Genomic DNA, 20,635 nt, shown 5'->3' with positions numbered 1-20,635 from the left:
GCCTCGCTCAGTGGGTTGAGGATCCGGTGTTGCCGTGAGCTGTGGTGCAGGTCGCAGACACAGCTCGGAACCTGCGTTGCTATGGCTGTGGTATAGGCTGGCAGCGGTAGCCTGGAAACCTACATATGCCATGGGTGTGGCCTTAAAAAGCAAAAAAAATTAAAAAATAAAAAATAAAACCTACAGAAAAGCCAAAGCTTTTCATCAGTTGTTACCCCTTTGCCACCTTTGCTGGTTGGACAAAGCTTCACCCCTGCTAGTAGCTTCCTCAGAGGGTACGCATGTGTGCAGTGTTCTGGCAGGTTCAGAACTGCTTTTTTTCTGTGCCTTTGGCTCTTTTGAAGGAGGTCTTAGCTAGATATAATATCTTTGGTTTGTACTTTCCTTATATTTCTTGAAAATGCTGCTGTACTGTTGCCTTGCTTTGTATACTGTTTTTGAATAATCTATTGCCATTCTGATCCTCTTGCCTTTGTAAATTATTTCATCCTTTTTCGCCTGAAGGCCTTGGATTTTTTTCATAATCTTTAAAGTCTCTTAGTATTGTTTTATTAGGATATATTTCAGAGTTGATCACTCTTGATCTTCCCTAGTAGGAAAAATGTATAATTTGGGTCTTACCTTATTCCTAGGAGACTTCCTTGGATTATGGTTTTAAGTAATAGTTCTGTTTCATTGTTGGGTGTAGACTTCGTCTTCAGGTATGCTCCGCTCCCTATGCCTGTCTTCCATCTCCTTCACTTTCTTGCTCTCGCCCTTCTCGCTTGTCTCAGTTTTCCTTCTCTTGGATGTTTTCCTGATTTTCCTCAGTGCCTTCACGAAGTTCACATTATAGTCTGTCCTCCCTGAGCAGTTTGTAATTTGCTCTTCATTTCCCATAGAAGTTTATCTTTTTCTTTTCATTCATTCCTGACTTGTATCACCTCTTCTTTCATTTCTTCCTGTTTGTTTGCTTGTTTTATTTCTCTTTCTGCTTCTGTTGTTGTATTTTACAATTCCGAGTCAAGGGTGATTTGTCATTATCCCCAAATGCCTGTTTTGAGAATATTTAGTTCCATTTGGAGGGTGGCGTTACAGGTTTCTTTGACTTTGTATTTGTTGGGGGGAAGGCTTGAGGGAGACTTCAGGAGCAGAAAAGATTTTATTCACATTGTCTGACATTTTGTGATAGTTTTGTGTGGATGAGGGCTCCTTTTTATCTTGTCCTGTTCATTTCGTGGGTAGATTCCAGGTCTGAGAGAGCTGTCTTCTGTGCGTTCTCTTTGTTCTCTCTTACGATGGAAGTGGCAGGTGATGAAGGTGAAAGGAGTGTTGGCGCATCTTGCTTCCCTTTGGTTCTGCGGCTCCTGAGTTTTCCTTTCTCCCTTCTTCCTTTGATTCCCACCTCCAGGGGAGCCCACCTCTTCCCCCCACATCCAGTTCTCCCTGGAAGCCCCTCTCGGAGGCTGATTCTTCTGGTCCACGCCCACATTGACATCCTCTCTGCACATCCAAGACTGCAGACTGTCAAGTTCCAGCCTGTGCTGAGTAGCCAGCTTTTTCTGTTTACTTTCTGGGGTGACCTTGTGCTTGTCCTCAGCCCTCTGCTCCCTTTCAATCCTTTCAATCTCTTTCCCGTCGTGCATCCCCACGGGCCTGCAGTACTGGCCAGTAGAAGGTGGGAGCCCTTTTGGAAAAACATTTTCCTCTACTTCCAGGTGATTGGACAATTGCAGCATTCTCTGTCTCCTGGAATGCTGAAGGCTGGGAGCCCACGTGGTTTTATTTGTTTGTTGTTCTTGTTGACTTTACGGATATTCAGAGGATGAAGGGAGGTTTGGAATCAGGCCACTGCATTGTTATCCAAACCCAGAAGTCCCCACTTGGCCTAACCTGAAATTATGAGCACTGTTTGATATCAAAGAGGTTTTATAACTTTTACTAGTGATTCCCAATTTGCTGGTTTGTGATTCTTTTTTCATAATTTGTAATAATTTTACTGAGGAAATATTTTCTCCATTATTTGACAATGTAATTTTCTGAGAGAAACGCAAGAGGGAAAAAAAAAAAAAACTCTGCCCCAGGAGTTCCCATCATGGTGCAGCAGAAACGAATCAGACTAAGAACCATGAGGTTGTGGGTTCGATCCCTGGCCTTGCTCAGTGGGTTAAGGATCCAGCGTTGCCGGGAGCTGTGGTGTAGGTCACAGACGTGGCTCAGATCCCGAGTTGCTGTGGCTGTGGCATAGTCCAGTGGCTACAGCTCCACTTAGACCCCTAGCCTGGGAATCTCCATATGCCACGGGCGTGGCCCTGAAAAGACAAAAAAACAAAAAAAAACCAAACAAAAAAAACTCTGCCCCAAATCAGAGTGCTAATAATCATAGTGATTAAAGTATTCATTTTTTGGAGTTCCCGTCATGGCGCAGTGGTTAACGAATCCAACTAGGAACCATGAGGTTGCGGGTCCAGTCCCTGCCCTTGCTCAGTGGGTTAATGATCCGGCTTTGCCGTGAGCTGTGGTGTAGGTTGCAGACGTGGCTCGGATCCCGAGTTGCTGTGGCTCTGGCATAGGCCGGTGGCTACAGCTCCGATTAGACCCCTAGCCTGGGAACCTCCATATGCCGCGGGAGCGGCCCAAGAAATAGCAAAAAGACAAAAAAAATAAATAAAGTATTCATTTTTTATTTTCAGATTGTCTTTAATAAGCCACTTGGCTATTCAAATCAATAAGTTATACAGTAAGATTCTATTCACTTATTAATTTTAGGTAGTAATATATTTCTGTGTATTTCCTAAGTGAAAAGTTATTACTGAATTTCAAATATGAACAAAGTCAATTCTTTCTCTATGAACTTTTTGCATGTAATACCTTATTAATAAAGATTGAATCCCTGTCTTTTATTTTTTTAATTAAAAAAAATTTGTTAATCCTTGTCTATTATAGATAAGAACAAAAAGCCTAAATAGGGAAGCATTCATATTTCAAGATCTCTAAGAAGAGGTAGCACATATTTAATATGGAACAAAAACCTTGTGAAGCAAATAATGAAGAGCTCTTGTCAAGTAGTGGCATCACATCCAATGCAGGTATGTGTTTTTTATAAAACAAAATGGGAAAAAAATGAGAAATATGCAGTTATCATGTATTTGTTCAAGCTCCTATTTTTGTTCTAGTTTTAACTCTGCAGGGTGCAGACCTTGGTCATGAATGTTTACCAGATTATTTATAATTCTGCTTTTTTTAGTCTTTTAAAATAGCATATCTGTTTTTTAGCAGATGTTTACTTGTTTGGTTTCAAGATTGTTTCCATGTTGCGGCCCTTCAGCACAGGCCATGTTTCTCTAAATGCCTTCTCTTCCTTTGTCCTCTCCAAGCCCGAATTCCACATCATTTGACTTCTTTTACCTTAAATCCCCTCCCCTACACCTCCAGGTCCAGTCAGGTACCCTCTGCTCCCTCCGTTGTCCGAAATGTCTCCTGAATGCATCTTCTCTCTCCATTCCCTTGCCTGCCTCATTAGGATGTCTTAGTTCAGGCTCCCATCAACACTGATGGAAATTAATTCAGTCAACAGCAGGTAGGAAAACAGAAACAGGTGGAATAAATAGGTGGCACTTAATACAGGGAATTGGTGACACGGGTGTTGAAAGAGCTGAGGAGGGAATTCCTGTCATGGCTCAGAGGTTAACGAACCCGACTAGTATCCATGAGGATTCAGGTTCGATCCCTGGCCTCACTCAGTAGATTAAGGATCCAGTGTTGCCGTGAGCTCTGGTGTATGTCACAGACATGGCTTGGATCCCATGTTGCTGTTGCTGTGGCTGTGGTATAGGCCGACAGCTGCAGCTCTGATTCAACCCCTAGCCTGGGAATCTCCATATGCCATGGGTTTGGCCCTAAAAAGACAAAAGAAAAAAAAAAAAAAAAAAGCTGAGAAGCCTCACAGGAGATGAGACAACTCAGAGATTAGCCACTGCAGGAAGCTGCTACCAGCTTGGGACTAGAAGGACCCTGAAAATGGAAATGTCATAGAACCACGGAGAGAGCTGCCTGCAGGAGCCACCACTCACTGCCAGCAGCCCTTCCAAGGCCGGGGAGAGGAGCAGCTGGAGACAGACCAAGGGCCTGGAGAGGAGCCATCCATCTGTAACCTCTCGATGCTGCCTCCTGCCTCTGACCTTTCACCAGCACCTCCCATTGGGAACCTGCCAGGAAACGGGAAGGAACAGAGCCTGGGAAGACTAGTTCTCTACAACATGACAGAACCAGAACAGGGCAGCACAGAGGAGGCAGGATTATCCTGCCGTTGGGCAGGTGACCTGTACCCTGCCTGCTTCCCCTGCCTTGTCTCTCTCCTCGGGAAGAAAGCATCCCGAGTTCATTCTCAGTTCCAGGCCTGTGGTTTCACCAACCTGCTGAAAAACCTTTATGTAGCACCCTTGTTTTGTAAAAGCTTCTGCTCATTAGGATGCTCATGTCATCGTCACCTCCGCCCTGCTATAGCCATCAGCCCTCGCTCACCTCCCGCCTGCCCTCTCTCCCTCATTCTCATCAGGGGCACGGGCACTGAGCTCAGGAGCTGTCACTCCCTCTCCAGACACATCATCATCATCCCGTAACACCATTGCCCTCGGACATTTGAACCTAGTGTTCCAGGGAAATCACTCTGGCCCAAACGACTAGATTTTCTCTTTTTTGCTGACTCCAGTGACCTCTTCCCCTGCCCAACATTTTATTTTGAATTTTTCCAAAATGGCAGAAAAATTGAAAAAAATAGTACGCTGAAGACCTTAAATACCTTTCAACTGAGACACCAGTTGTCGGCATTTTACCATATTTTCTTTATCTCTATACCTACAATTTATATTTCATTTTGCTGAAGTTGAAGGCATCATGATTCTTGCCTCAAAACCTAAATGTGCATCATCTTAGAATAAGGGTGATTTTATACATGGCCACATCATTGGATCTAAGAAAATTATTGTCAGTGCTCTATCATCTAATTTGCATTCATATTTAAATTTCCCCAGTTGTTCCAAAAAAAAGTTAGTAAACTTTTCAAAGAATCCAGTCAGAGATCATGTACTGTATTTGTTGTCTGGTCCCTTTACTCTCTTTAAATCTGTAAGCAGCCTCTGTCCTTTTGCTGTTGTTTCTGATGGCATTTCTTTGAGTCCAGACCTGTTGTGTTATAGAACGTTCCACTTCTAGACTTTTCCGATTGTCGTGTTTAGATTCAAATTAAAATAATTGGGCAGGTTTTACGTAAGTGACATTGTCTACTTTTACATCAAACTTTAGGGAGCACACATTGCCAGATCCCGATGATTTAAAGTTAGACTTTCCCCTTTACAATTAATAAGTAACCTATCAATTACCAGGCTAGCCCTACTGAGACCTACTGAATGTCCTAGTACTAAATAATCTTTTACTCAGTAGTTTTAGCATTGACATTCCTTGCCTGAATTAATTATTGCATTGATGATTCTCTAGTTTTACCATAGTTATTAGCTTCTATTTTTCACAAAAGAAAAACTTTTATTATTATCACTATAGATCCATAGATTGCTTTTAAATTCAAAGTGCTATAATGCATTGTAGTCACTTTGCTTTTGATGCTCAATTGTACCAAATTTGGCCAGCCACTTTAAGCCAATTTCTATGTCTTTTATCTTTTTTTTTTTTCTTTTGCCACACATGCAACATGCAGAAGTTCCTGGGCCAGGGATTGAACCTGAGCTACAGCAGTGACAGCACTGAATCCTTAATCACTAGGCCACCAGGGAACTCTTTCTGTGTCTTTTTAAAACATAAGCCCACTTCACTGCTTTCTGGCAAAACAGAATGTTCTAGGCTCATGCTGTCCTTTTCCTGTTCCTCCAGGCCTAGAATCAATTGGCTAAGGAGCCTGGTTCCTTTTAGTAGTAAATAGTACTCAGACACCAGGATCTTTAAAAGCATATTGCTTTTAAAGTGTATTTGGGTGTGTCTAGGAGTGTTCAGTGTCTAAAGCTTGGAATTAGATTTTTTGTTTGTTTGTTTTTCTTTTTAGGGCCGCACCCCAAGTATATGTAGGTTCCCAGGCTAAGGGGCAAATTGAAGCTGTAGCCGCCAACCTACACCACAGCCACAGCACCACTAGATCCGAGCTGTGTCTATGACCCACACCACAGCTCATGGCAACGCCGGATCCTTAACCCACTGAGCAAGGCCAGGGATCAAACCTGCAACCTCATGGTTCCTAGTCGGATTCGTTTCCACTGCACCACGACAGGAACTCCAAGGAATTAGATTTTTTTTTTTTATCTTAAGTTCACACTAGTAACTCAAATTCAAATCCAGTACCATCGAGTTCTTATCTTCCCATTTCATATCTGTATTTCCCTTACAGTGAAAACTCAAGTTTCCAGAAACTTCAGTGTGTTCACTTATTTTCTCTCTTCTACAGTACACACAAAATCGTTCCAGCGTCACAGCAACACTGTTACATTAACCACTTACCTACTAAGTAAAGTTCACGAGCTGTCAGGAGTTGTGTTCTAAAGTTATTTGACAAAACAGTTTTCTCCTTGAGGTTACATTGTCAACTTACTGTACACTTCGATTTGCTTGTTTCTGTTGGCATTCAATTTCATTTTATCTTTGAATATGTATAACATGTATATGCTTCAAAAGTGAACCCTTCATAAAAAGTGTAATCAGCGGATTCTTGCTGCCACCTGTGTCCCTCCTGTTCTATTGGCACGCATCCCTGTACCTCTGTTGATGGCAGTTGTCATGGGAGTCTGTCTTATTCTTCCAGTGTTTCCTTTATGCAAAATTAAGCAGATGCCACACACATACGCACATAGATATGCACAGACACTCTTGTTTCTCCTCTCTTACAGCGAGGGAAATTAACCGCCACCTATTAAAGGAAGGAGTATCAAAGAATTTGTGGGCATGTTTTAAAACCTCTACAGTTTGCCTTCTGTATTTGTATTTCTCTCACATAAAAAGTACACTCACTCTGCTAAGAAGGCCTCTAACAGTCTGATCCAACACAGCATTCACGAAAGGCCAGAATCTCTTTATGTACATTAGGTTCAAGTGTGAGGACACTCAGAAGACCTGTGACACCCAGGGTACAATGGTGGGCAGGCACATGCCTATTCAGAAAGTGATAAACAGGCGCACGTGTCCATCACAATTCTGAAATGAGCTGGGCACTGGTTGACAGCTCAGCACTACATTACCTACAGCCCCTGGTACCAGCCACTGGACCCTTGGGTCTGACTTCGAGTTCCTCCTTGTGCCTGAAAGGTGGCACATGTTCTCATCTGAGGGGCTTCTTTCAGGCTGCTCGTGAAAAAGCCTTGCTCTCTCTCTCTCACCATCTCTGTTCCTTAGTCTGAACCAGTGCGGGCTTGAATATAGTACTCTCTGGGAGCCTTCCATGACTGTCACTGGGTTTCACTTTCTTGCCTTCCTTGTAAGCATTAATATTTGCCCAGAGTGCTCTTCCTGGCCCTCTTCTCCTTTCACTCTGTTCCTTACCCCTGATGGTCCGTTGACTCCAGGGCATCACTGGAACTCTCATGCTGCTCATTCCCAGGTCCTTATTCCTAAAGCAAAGCCCTCTCCCAGACTTCAATCCTTGTACAGTATTTGCAAGTCAACATCATTACTTGGATGTTTCTGCAGGCCCAAACTGAAGAGCAATCTTTGACGGCCCCTCTCTGTTACTTACACATACGTTGCTTAAATCCAGGCCTTTGTTTCTGTCTTCCTGGCCTTTGCCCTAGGGCAGGCCCTCACCCTGTCCTGCTGCACTGGGAAGGGCCTTCTCCTACTTGGGTTCTCTTCCTCCTCTACCCCCATCCAGTGCTTTCTCCACATAGAAGCCAGGGAACTTTTCCAGAACCCAGACCTGGTTATACTATCCCCTCCCTTCAAGTCCTAGATACCCCCTCCCATGATTCCCTAGAGCTTCCAAGGTGAAGTCCAAGTCCTTGGCATGACCACAAGGCTTAATCTCCTATCTGGGCACTACTTTCCTTCCATCCAGCATAAGCCCTGCCACTTCAAGGCTCCTCGCTAGTGATGACGGCACTCCCTCTGCCTGGAATGCCCTTCCTTCCTCCCATCTTCCAGATGAAGCTGTCTTGGTCATAGATGCTGCGAGGCTCTGTCAGCTCAAGTGTCCCTCGGTCACTAGCCTCCCTAACCTGCTCTCCCTTTACCTTGTGCCTCCTCCCAGAGACTGCCTCTCTCCCCGTGAGACCTTGAGCACCTTTGGGGTTCAGAAAGGGAATTACCTGGGATAATGTGTGCCACAAGATTATTTTATTTAGGTAATTAATTAGTTAATCCTTCAATATTTAGGTTCTTCAGGTCCATTTTTTATGCCATCTATCCGTGGAACAATAATTGAAAACACATCTTCAACCGGGACTTTGACGCAAATTCCTTTTTTCCCTAAATATGAGGTGGAACTTGATTCTCACAGAAAAGTCATTCCTTACCCTGGAAAAGAACACATTGAACGTGTTTTGGAAGAATATTCACATCAAGTCAAAGATTTGCAGAGAAGACTAAATGAAGTGAGTTGCATTCTTTTCCTCTGGTTCCTGCTGCCATTTTGGGAAGACAGTATGGCATGGTGCCTTGGAACAGAACCCAGACTTTCTGGAAGAGAAAGTTAATAGTGGATTCATTGGTTAAACGTGTTAATTTGGCCTGTGCCTTTTATTTCAGTATTCCAAATTGGGCTGATGAAAAGCCTACATACCTATTTATCTTTTGTTAATAATTAGTCATAATGCCTTGGGTTAATGGTGTAATTTTTTCCCGGCTTTATTTTATTTTATTTTTTTGTTTTGTTTTGTCTTTTTGCCTTTTCTAGGGCCGCTCCTGCGGCATATGGAGGTTCCCAGGCTAGGGGTCCAATCAGAGCTGCAGCCACTGGCCTACGCCAGAGCCACAGCAATGCGGGATCCGAGCCGCGTCTGCGACCCACACCACAGCTCACGGCAAAGCCAGATCCTTAACCCACTGAGCAAGGCCAGGGATCGAACCCGCAATCTCATGGTTCCTAGTCGATTCGTTAACCGCTGAGCCACAATGGGAACTCCCCGGTTTTACTGAGGTATATAATTAACATTACAGACACTGTGTGCATTCAAGGTGTGCTGCATAATGATTTGACTTAAATATATCATGAAATGTTTACCGTAATATATTTAGTTAATATTTATTGTCTCATATAGATTAAAAAAAGAAAAAGAAAAAAAAATTTCCTTGTCATGAGAACTCTTAGGACTACTCTCTTAACAACTGTGACATATCACACAGAGTGTTAACTGTTGTCATCATGTTGTACATTACATCCCAGGGCTTAGGTTGTACCTTTGACCACGTTCATCCAGTTCCCCCTCTCCCTACCCTGCCTTTGGTAATGACAAATATGACCTCCTTTTCTGTGAATTTTTTTGTTTTTTAGATTCCATATATAAGTGAGATCATCATATGGTACTTGTGTTTCTCGGTCTAACTTATTTCTCTTAGCATAATGCCCTCATTTTGCATCCATGATGTCATAAATGGCAGGATATATATGCATACATCAGAACTTTATCCATTCTCCTGTCAATGGATGGGTTGTTTCCATGTCTCAGCTGTTATAAAGAATGGTCCTTTGCACAGATATCTCTTTGATGTATTTTCAGTTCCTTTGCCTATATTCCCAGAAGTGGAATTGCCTGATTACATGGTAGTTCTATTTTTGATTTTTTGAGGGTCCTCCATACTATTTTTCATAGTGGCTGCATCAGTTAACAGTTCCATCAACAGTGGGCAAGGGTTCCCTTTTCTCTACATCTAGCATTTGTTTTCTCTTATTTTTTTCATGCTAGCCATTCTAACAGGTGTGAGGTGACGTCTCATTGTGGTTTTGATTTGCATTTCCCTGATGATTAGTGATATTGAGCATCTTTTCATGTACCTGTTGGTCATTCATGTATATCATCTTTGGGAAAATGTCAGGTCCCTTGCCCATTTTTAATTGGATTATTTGTTTTTTTTACTATTGCGTTTTTTAAATATATTTTGAATATACCCCTTATCAGATATATGAAGTGCACATACCATTTTTTCCCATTCCATAGTTTTTTTTTCATTTTATTAATTGTTTCTTTTGCTGTGTTTTTGATATAATCTTGGTGAAACTGGAGTAGCTGAAAATGTTATAATTAATTACACTCATCTGTAATTATAATTAATAATTAGTTCAGGGCTGCTCTCCTATCATGATACCTAGTTTTTCTTTACAAAGCAGTGTTAGAGAGTAGGCTCTTAGGTGTATGTGTATGCATGATGACTAAATGGTGTATAGAAATTAATTGATAAAAATTTCAAGTGTACCTTATGTAGAATCAGGCTGTCTTTAGTCAGCTTTGCACTTGCATGTTGGATCCTCGTAGTCTATAGCCTAAAAGTCGAACTTAAACAAGGGCCTTTGTGATCTGATCTTTCCCTCTGCATTGTAGCCTCTTCTGCTACCTGTTCCCGTACGTACCCTCCATCCCACAATATCAAGCTGCTTGCTCGTCCCTGATGTGCCATACTTTTCTAGACCTTCATGCCTTTGCCCAGGTCCGTCCTCTTCTCTATCCTATTATATTTCCTTTCTTGTGTAGTTTTTGTTTTTCCTGTGCTTCCTAATTGCCTTTCTTTTTCCTTATACTATTTATCTTCATCATATACTCACTTTAAAAATTATCATGTAGGTTTTCTGTGAAACTCTGCTTTAACCCAGGACTTCTTTTATCTAGTCTAGATGATTTTCTTCTTAGGCCTGTTGTACAACTGTTTTCTTGAGACTCCTATCACTGCTTTCTTGGTTGGATCCATGATTTCCAGGATTCACTGTTTTCTCTCTTTTTCTTTCTTGAAGTATTTCTTCATTTAGTCAAAACACATCCTTAGGAGCTTCTTAAAGAGTATATGGAACATACATTTTATGAATTTTTTCTTCCTGAGAATGACTTAAGTTGGGTAAAGTTGAGGAGTTCCTTGTGGCCTAGTGGTTAAGGATTTGGAATTGTCCCTGCTGTGCTTTATTGTCACCACAATGGCTTGGGTTCAATCTGTGGCCCAGGAACTTTTTCATGCTATGGGTACAGCAAAAAAAAAAAAAAAAAAACACTGGATAAGTTGAAAGTCATTTCCTCTCAATCCTTTGAAATATCATGTCCTTGCACCCAGCACTGCTGCTAAGAAGATGTCGGATGTCAACTGGACCCATGTTCCTTTGTAGATGGTGTATCTGTACTTAATTAAGGCTTCACCTTGGAAACTTTAGGGTCTTTACCTCTGAAATTCCACTATAATGTACATAAGTGTGGATTTTTGTTTTTTCATTCACTTTGCCAGAGACTCAGTGGACCCTTGTAGTCTGAGATTTGTGCCTTTCAGCTCTGAGGAATTTGGTCATGTGGGGGTTTTGCTTTGTTTTTTTCTTTTTTTCTCTGTTTTCTTAGTTTTCTCTTTCTGAGTCTCCTCTTAGTTAAATATTATCTCCTAGGTTGAACCTCTAAATCTCTTACCTTTACTTTCAAAATTTTTGTCTACTTTGTCTTCAGTCAGGTGCCTTTCTTTCCTGACTTCCATGATTTCTATTGCAACTTCTTAGTTTGCAACCATATTTTTAATTTCTAAGAACTCTTTCTTCTCCTCTGATCATTTCTTTGTCATAGTGTCTGTTAGAGCTAAAAGATCTCTCAATTTTCTCTGTAATACAAGTTTTGGAAATGTTCTTCTATTGTTGTGTTATCTCTTTTGGATTTCAGAGAGACAGCGGTGAGTCTTGGTTTGAAGCGAGATCTTGATTCTCTGCTCAGGAGTTGAACCTGGGCAGCCTGGGTGAAAACCAAGAATCCTAGCCACTAGACCAGACAGAGGCTAAAAGCAGGAATACACACCCAAAGGAGGAGAGCAGGTGCAGGCGTTCTCCTGAATGAGGAGCTCAGCAGAGAAGCGATTAAACCACTTCTATGGGGCAGTTCTGGGCCTTTGTTTTCCTTTGGCCAGTTATCTTGTTTTATTTCTCATCCCTGATCTGACCCAGGGCCCTCCCTAATATGCGTGTGCATCTTTTGACCAAGACGGATTCCAGAGCAAAGGGTTTTGGGACAGTTATCAGGACCTATTATGGCCTGGCACCCCCTCCCTTTCTGACCCAGAGGGGTCTCTCTGCACATGTGGAGTTGGGGGTCACCCTGACCCCAAAAGACCCCTGATCTTTTGCCTAAGCAGGACCTAGCCCTCTCTGCCTCTGCCAGTACCTTTGTTTAAAGTGTCCACAGAAGATGAATTCCAGGTACTTACCTTGTTCCTGTTGTTATTTCTATCTTGTACAAACAGGTGTCTGGTTATAAGTGACTGTCCTGGAGCCCATCTGTCTCTTCCCTCATTTTGTTTCTCTAGGTCTTTTTTTCTGGATATTTGCTCATTTGTTTAATCTTGGTCTCTTTTTTTATTTTGTAACGTTCCCTCAAGTGTTCGATGGTTTTTGGCCTTTTGTTCACACTCAAGGATGAGCAACAACAAAACGGATGGCAGTCTCTCTGTGGGCAGCATGTAGTGGCTTTACTTTGGAATAATTAGGTGGGACATCAACTGTTAGGCTGGGAAATCTCTCAGTGCCTGATTTTAGAGATCTTTGTGACTTCATTTGTAGTAGAGCACCTTGATTTTTGAATGGTGGTTGTCTGCTGCCAAATTTTTTAAGTCAGTTGAAGGTGGGGGGTTGACTTTTCTATATACATAATTTTAACCAATTTTCCTGTCTTCGGGAATAGAGTTTATTCTTATGTCTATCTTGAGCCAGAAGTCAGATTTGTTTGAGAAACAATGTTTTGGTTGTAAAGTTTGAGATTGAAAGTTTGAGACTGTGAAACTGAGGTATTCCAGAAATCTAGGTGAGAAATAACTAAGTAGGCCTTGAACAATGGTGAAGGGGAGGCAAGTGTACATAAAAATAAATCATCGATATGTAGATATTTGGAAATTATTAGCTGTAAGGAAATATGTTCCTCTGATGAAGACTAATTTGTAGGACTTTTTTTTTTTTTCAGAGCAATGAATTGCATGAGAAACAAAAGTTTTACTTAAGACAGTCAGTCATTGATTTGCAAACAAAACTTCAAGAGATGCAGATGGAGAGGGATGCCATGGCTGACATCAGGTTGGAATTCCTTACGTTAAAGTATCTTAGGCTGTACTCTGTGATGTGTAAAATCACTTGTGTGAATCTGAGTTTTATCCACATTATTTCTTTCTTCTCTGTCATTTATTTCATAGACGAAGGGAGAGTCAGTCCCAGGAGGATTTAAGAAATCAGCTTCAAAATACAGTTCATGAACTCGAAGCTGCCAAATGCCTTAAGGAGGATATGCTGAAAGATAGCAACACCCAGATAGAGCAGCTGAGAAAGATGATGCTTGGTCATGAGGGAGTGCTTCAAGAAATCCGATCAGTCCTAGTTGACTTTGAAGAGGCCTCAGGCAAGAAAATATATGAACACGACAGCATGTCTACCCTCCACTTCCGCAGCATGGGCTCAGCTATTAGTAAAATCCTAAGAGAATTAGACACAGAGATTTCTTATCTTAAAGGGAGGATATTTCCAGTAAGTGGTGAGAACACTACATCAGCTTTATATTAAAATTCATTAAGACAGTAGTATTAGGCATGTAATTTTTAATACTCTTCACAGTAAGCCAGGTTCTCATTTTTCTCTAAAATAACAAAGGAACTTCTACAGTGTTCTCTCAATAAAGGGAACAAACCTGACTTACCTGTATAGTTTCATCAGAATATAGCCAAAATGAAAGACCTAATAAAATACTGTGATAGAATATATTCGACTTTAGTATTAGTTGTATTTGTCTTTCTAAAGCATTCCCATTGTTAGAAAATCTTTAAATTTTCCAAGCTTTAGATTTGCTGGTTCCTAAATCAATGACTCTTTTTTTATACTCAGGTAGAGGATCAGCTCGAAGCGCTGAAATCTGAATCACAGAACAAAATGGAACTACTTCTTCAACAACATCAAGATAGGTAGGTTTCACACAGAGGAATAGAAATTGGTCATAGTGAAACTATATCACAAGTCTGCAGTCTCATTAGCAATTCCAAAATCTAAAAAGCTCTAAAACACAGAATTTTTTTTCGTAGGTTTGTGACAAACTTATGTTAAAGAAAAATTATTCTGACATTTGTTTAAAAAGTAGGGAAGACTTGATTCAAGTCTGTTGGGTAGGAGTTTGAATGAAAAGTGATCAGACTCAACTCTCAACACAAGGACAGATGGGGATTCATAGCCAAGAAGCAGGATGAGGGGGTCAGTGCCGCAAAATGCCTAGGAGGCAGGAGGGTGGGGGGACTCTCACTAGCTGACTTAGGAGAGTCTTACTAAGCCTAAGCTTCTTACTGTGGCGGGGGGTGGGGGGAATCTCCAAGAGACATCTGACTAAGTTCCATCAAGATGAGAGTCTTTTGTCCCTCATTTGTTGGCAAAACCTGATCTGAACTAACAAAGTTTTTTATAGTCATTGTCATTTACTGTGTCTATTTTAAAATATTGTATTAGTAATATGTCTGGCCTCTGGGACACTTCCCTAGAGCTCTCTGGGGCTGTCGCATGATGTTTAGGACTGTTATTAAATATTTTTTAAAAATTCTGAATTCCAAAACCTAACTGGCCCCCAATGGATTTGGATGAAGGATTCTGGATCTAACTTAGATACTTGTCAGAAAAAAAAAAAAGATTAGCATGGAGTTCCTGTTATGGCTCAGCGGAAGTTAATCTGACTAGCATCCATGAAGATGCAGGTTTGATCCCTGGCCTCGCTCAGTGGGTTAAAATACCTGATGTTGCTGTGACCTGTGGTGTAGGTCACAGACTTGGCTTGGATCTGGCTGTGTTTTAGGCCAGCGGCAACAGCTTCAATTTGACCCCTAGCCTGGGAACCTCCATATGCTGTGGGTGCAGCCCTAAAAAGACCAAAAAAAAAAAAAAAAGAGTAGCATACTCAAAGCCAAAACAAGGGAGTTGTCTCATGGCACAGTGGGTTAAGGATCCACTGTTGTCACTGCTGTGGCATAGGAACCAACCTGGGAACTTCCATCTGCTGCAGATATAGCTCCCCCTGACCAAAAAGCCAAAACAAGACATTAAATTTGAGAGTTTGAAAATCATTAATTTTTAGAATAATTCATTGTCAGGCACAATCTGTATCAAATAACAATCATAATAACAATTCTTTTTGTAGGATTGAGCAGTTAATAAATGAACATGAAATTGAAATAACAGGACTTACTGAGAAAGCCAGCAGTGCTCGGAGCCAAGCTAATAGTATCCAGAGTCAACTGGAAATCATTCAGTATGTGTGTCCTGGTGCTTTGAAATGGATAGTCACTTAGCATCATTTTTTTTTAATTAATTTTTTGTTCTAAAATCTTTTTAAAAATTGCTTCATAATTGATTCTACAAGAAGGTAAAACTTTTCTAACATTCAAATGAACAAAAAAGATTATTTAACATATAGTAGGTAGTAACTTATAACCCTATCAGAAATATTACTGCAAGTATTTGGGTCTCTTGGGATTGGATGTTTCAAATATTTTTTATATTTCAGTTGATAAAACACTATATATGTGTGTGTAAATATATATAAATTATGTGTATATATATACAATGTACAATATTATATATATAATATATATTATGTATATATATCATATAAATAATTTAATAAATTGAGCTCTTGTGTTGAAACTTTTTATGTGGACATTTTCAGTCATATCCAAAAGTAGAGAAGAAAATTATATAATGAACCCCTGTGTATTTATCACCTACCTTTAATAGTTAACATTTTTGAACTTAAGCTATTAAGAAGCAGTTTTGGAAAATAAAAGACTATTGGCCTACTAATGCCATATTAAATAATTAGTGGAAGTATCTAAAGCTGGAGCACCCTTAGGCATCACATTTATTCATAGTTTGCTATTTGCTCTTATTCCCCCTTTAACCGTTCTTAGAGAACAAGCAAGAAACCAAAATTCAATGTATATGCGTCAACTCAGTGACCTAGAATCTACTGTTTCTCAACTACGTTCTGAATTAAGAGAAGCCAAAAGGATGTATGAAGACAAGGTGAGTTTATTTTTTGCTGCTTCCAGAGATTATTATACACAGAATCAATTATGTAGTTTTTTATATAGTTTATATAGTGTATATATTACATAGTTTATATAAATTATATAGTTTATTTGAAAATAATCAAAGCAATTATTTAAAATTAAAAGCATTTTATAAGATAGATGCTGAATATTTTTATGTTAAATTATAAACAGTTTTTAAGTTGTTTGCTCAAATTAATTCATTCTTAGAAAACTTCAAGTAAGTTTCTAAAAAATGAAGAATAAGGTCATTTTAATGACTTTTACAAGGCTCACCCTTAGCAAGTACTTTGGGATCAGCTGGTTCCCCCCACCCCCCAATGAATTCTTTAGGGCCTACCTCTTCTCTTACTTCAACTCCTACTTCTTAATCATTATATGACAGCAAACTGAATTCACTTTAAGGTTAGTCTAAATAAGAAATAATTGAGGACGTAAATTTTCATCTCTCATCACACAGATCCTATTAAAATGAGGTATTAATATTTACTGTTGTATCCTGTCCTCTTGTCCAAAGCTATTCATTATCAACCGTCTTTCCAGAGCTTAGGTTTTTGTTAATTTCTAGGGCACAAAACAGTATCCTATTTTGTGAATGCCACCTTTCATCTTTAAAATATCCTAGTTTGGAAGATAAAATCCGCATATAACCATCTTACCTCCAAGAAAACCTACAGTTCTAACCACTTGTAGCCAATTTCTTACACCTTAATTGATTAGGAAGAAATAGAGTTTAGGAAAGATGCCAGATTTTCTTTATAAAAAATAACCTAATTTTACAGGGTAATAGTACAAGAAAAAAGCTCCTTATAGAAAGAGGCAGTTGAATATTGCAGCACTACTTCTTCCAGTTGTTTTCCTGCCTTTGGGCAACCCCTCCTATAAGTACCACTATGCTGGCCACAGGAGGGGGCTCTTTCTCCTTTATCCTCTAATTTAAGCATGGACTATAAGACCTCAACTTCAGTTTGTTGTGGTACAGCTGAAAGAATGGAAATTTTATTTTTTATTTTTTTGGTCTTTTTGCCTTTTCTAGGGCCGCACCCTCGGCAGATGGAAGTTCCCAGGCTAGGGGTCTAATCGGACCCGTAGCTGCCAGCCTATGTCACAGCCACAGCAACACTGGATCTGAGCTGCGTCTGCAACCTATACCACAGCTCACGGCAAAGCCGGATCCTTAACCCACCGAGTGAGGCCAGGGATCGAACCCGCAACCTCATGGTTCCTAGTCAGATTTGTTAACCACTGAGCCACGACGGGAACTCCTAGAATGAAAAATTAAGGTATGACTTTGCTATAAAAGTCTAAACAATAAAGAGTGACGTGAAACTATAACCTCAGTTACAAGACCTATATCATCTACAGGCGCTTTCAAACACTTTTGATCACCACCCACAGCGGGAAATATAGTTTACATGTACTACATCTGCCTACTACACACATACCACCCAAGCACGCTTCACAAAACAGTGTTTACCTGTATTGCTTATGATGCTGGCTCTTTTCTGTTCTCTCCAGATACTGATCTGATGCTCACTGAGCTGATTTCATGTTTCATTAGTGGGTTGCAGCATGAATAACACTGCCCTCCAAAACCTCTTCCTTGGCTGTTGGCCTAGATCCTTGGGTCAAAGGTCATATCAACCACTGCCACCCAGAAGCAGCTTTAAGGAACCACAGACTTCTTAAAGGCTAAACTCAAGAAACAAAAGCCCAGAGAGAAACATTTCTACATTTCTTCTTTCTTGCTTCTCGGAGGCCTCCTGTTTGTGTTCTAGTTTCTTTGCTCAGGATGAGCTTTCTCCCTGAAGATTGGCATCAGGAATATCCACCCCATTTGGAGCAGATCATGCCCCACAAAAGGCCTGATCTCACCCTGCAGGATGGTCATGATTTCAGTACAGCACAGGGGAGAAAGATGCTTTCTTCCTCAGGTCTAGTGGAGGCAGGCTTCTTGGCAGACCTGAGTGCTGACAATGAGACAGGAACCAGGAGAGCTGCTGTATTATAGTCCAGTGCTGTAACTGATACGCATCACAACTTAAGCCATTTTGGAATGACTAAATTTTGATTGTTTATTGACAAATTAAACCCTTTGAAAAGCCACAAACTACTGAATAAAATTTGGCTCACCTTTTTGTCTTATGCAATTTGAAATTGCTATAGCTTTCCATTGTAACGTTGCTTGGAAAAAATTACCCTTTCATAAACTGTCACCCACTGTTTGCTTATCTACATGTGCATTGTGCTAATCAACTCTAGATTTTGGGCATGGTGGGAAATTTTAACAAATACATCTAAGCAATAAAAAAATTGTTTTTGTTTTTATAAACATCTATCTCTTTAGCATTGTATAAGCATGAGCAACCAGACAAATGACTGCAAACCTTTTATATGAGTGTTTTGAGGTCGTATAGATTCAGATACAATACGATGATTATTGTTTTATTTTGCTCTGATGTAAACAATGGATCACCAAGAATTTCGACAGTCTTCAACAGGCAACATTTAATGGAAATAAGAGGAGCATATTAGTTTAATTAATTTTAATCCAGATCAGTGAGACTTGTAATAAAGCATGTTGAACCTAACTGAGTTGGCACCTAGTTTATGTTAACTAGGCTCTCATAATAGTGACTCCCTTTAGTCAAGGAGCACTAAGAGATCATTAACCTGCCATGTTACTGTGGATTACTTTGGCCTGAAAGGTATCAATACATGGGGAAATACCATCGAAGACCAAGCAGGTTAACAAAAGGATTGCATTTTGTGTTCATGAAAACTTCTATTGTTATGAAGTGTTTGTGTTGTAATAAATTAAATATAGAATCTAAAATACAAGATTCTTCTGTTTAATTTCTTTCATTTTCATGTACCTTGACTTTACATTGTTAAAGCTTATTAAAATTTTTAAATCTATTGTCCACTGCTTCAGTGTACATTTTAGTGTATACTGTTCAAAAAACAGTAAGGAAAAATTACTTAAAAGCTGTGATTAAAAGTGAGACTTGGGGGAAAGAAACTTAAAAGGGTCCGTTGATAATATATATCAGCATCTTTTATGAGAGGCAGGCAACATTAGTATTTTCTTCTGGAGTCATATTCTTTGAGGAGAAAAGTATTTATTATTTTTAAAAATGGATGACATGGCAAGTCTGAACAAAACTTTCCCAGCCAGAATGCAGAAATTAAGAGAAAATTGGTTTAGGAAGGCAGTGTTTCTCTTCCCGCAAACAAAAGTATTTTCATATTGATGAAAATAGAAATTGTGTTTCAAAGAAGATTTTAGAGATAGCTTTTTGACATACAAAAGTGTTTTACTGTAATGTTTTTTTCTATTCTTCTCTTTCCATTTTAGGAGAACCTCCAGAATTCCCCTTTACGAATTTGGACCAGTAGAAGCTGTCACTATTGGCTCTGTAGATTTGGCTTTACTCTTAACTTTCGCTTTTTGACAACAAAAATATATCATGATCTTGATTTTAAGTTTATTTTTCCTACTTTGAAAGACTTTGGGGTTGAATTTCATACTCAAAAAGTGAAGATTTAGTAGCACTGGCTGGAGCCATATGCTCTGCGAGAAGATTCTGTGCAAACCTCTGCATAGTGCTGCCCGTGCACCTCTGTGCTGACCTGTGGCATCTCTTGTTATTCCATAACTGTGTCTATCTGAGCACAGAATGCAAAAGATTCAATTTGGCATGATGGGTAATATCTAAAATCACTGTAAGATTAGAATGCGATTCCAGTACTTACTTGTTCAGTGATCAACAGCAAAAAGTCGATTCATAGATGGTGAAAGGGAAAACCAGTGCTGCTATTTTTAAAAGAAAAGAAAAAGAAAAAAATCTTTATGTTATCTCAGATGTCATTATTTATTCTGGACATTTTCTTCATAGTGTCTTTTACAGCTGTTTGTATCAGCTCAGCTGCTACTTCAATGGTTTTCCCTTTCACTCTCCATTTATCTTTTTGATTGATTAATTGATATAAATATTTTTATTCTAAAAAGTGAAAGGTAAAAGCAGAGCTATAGCAGTTGAGTCAGTACTGACGACTACAAAACATGTTCCTGCAGGGGTCTGGAGGAACTTCTGACACTTAGACGGAAAGATAAGAGTTCCCTCTTTTTCTTTTTCCTTTTCTTTTTTTTTTTTTTTTTTTTTTGAAATTTTGGTTTCATTAATTTTAACATCAAATGGTTATCCAGAATGTTTAAAAAAGTGAAAACAGACATAAAGTAACAAGTCTCAATTTAGCCTTTATAGCACATCTGCAAATATTTTGCTCAAAAACAAATGGTTTTATGCCAGATTAGGAGTAGAAAATGTCTGTTTTAGTTGTATGAGTAACTTTTCAAATTGAAAGTATTCTTGCTAAATTTGGAGTTCCCTTCATGATTCAGCAGTTGGTGAGCCGGGCTAGGATC

The 20,635-nt window shown here is 39.7% G+C and overlaps 1 protein-coding gene across 9 annotated transcripts in view; it reads left to right on the top strand.

The window, feature by feature from the left end:
* The window catches only part of CCDC158 (coiled-coil domain containing 158), a 98,854-nt gene that overhangs the window by 11,102 nt on the left and 67,117 nt on the right, over window positions 1-20,635 (top strand). For 7 of the 9 annotated variants that reach the window (XM_021101460.1, XM_021101462.1, XM_021101465.1 and 4 more), the window contains exons 2-8: window positions 2,926-3,068; window positions 8,347-8,564; window positions 13,098-13,207; window positions 13,324-13,651; window positions 14,006-14,082; window positions 15,297-15,407; window positions 16,066-16,180. In XM_021101460.1, the coding sequence (XP_020957119.1) occupies window positions 2,999-3,068; window positions 8,347-8,564; window positions 13,098-13,207; window positions 13,324-13,651; window positions 14,006-14,082; window positions 15,297-15,407; window positions 16,066-16,180 (1,029 nt within the window). In that variant the 5' untranslated portion in view covers window positions 2,926-2,998. The remainder of the gene's footprint in view (window positions 1-2,925; window positions 3,069-8,346; window positions 8,565-13,097; window positions 13,208-13,323; window positions 13,652-14,005; window positions 14,083-15,296; window positions 15,408-16,065; window positions 16,181-20,635) is intronic. The other 2 variants (XM_021101463.1, XM_021101466.1) reach the window with 2 other exon arrangements.

Source organism: Sus scrofa, chromosome 8, assembly GCF_000003025.6.
Source record: "Sus scrofa isolate TJ Tabasco breed Duroc chromosome 8, Sscrofa11.1, whole genome shotgun sequence".
Lineage (NCBI taxonomy): Eukaryota > Metazoa > Chordata > Mammalia > Artiodactyla > Suidae > Sus > Sus scrofa.
The sequence above is the reverse complement of the archived record's forward strand: the minus strand, read 5'-3'. Positions and strand labels throughout refer to the sequence as shown.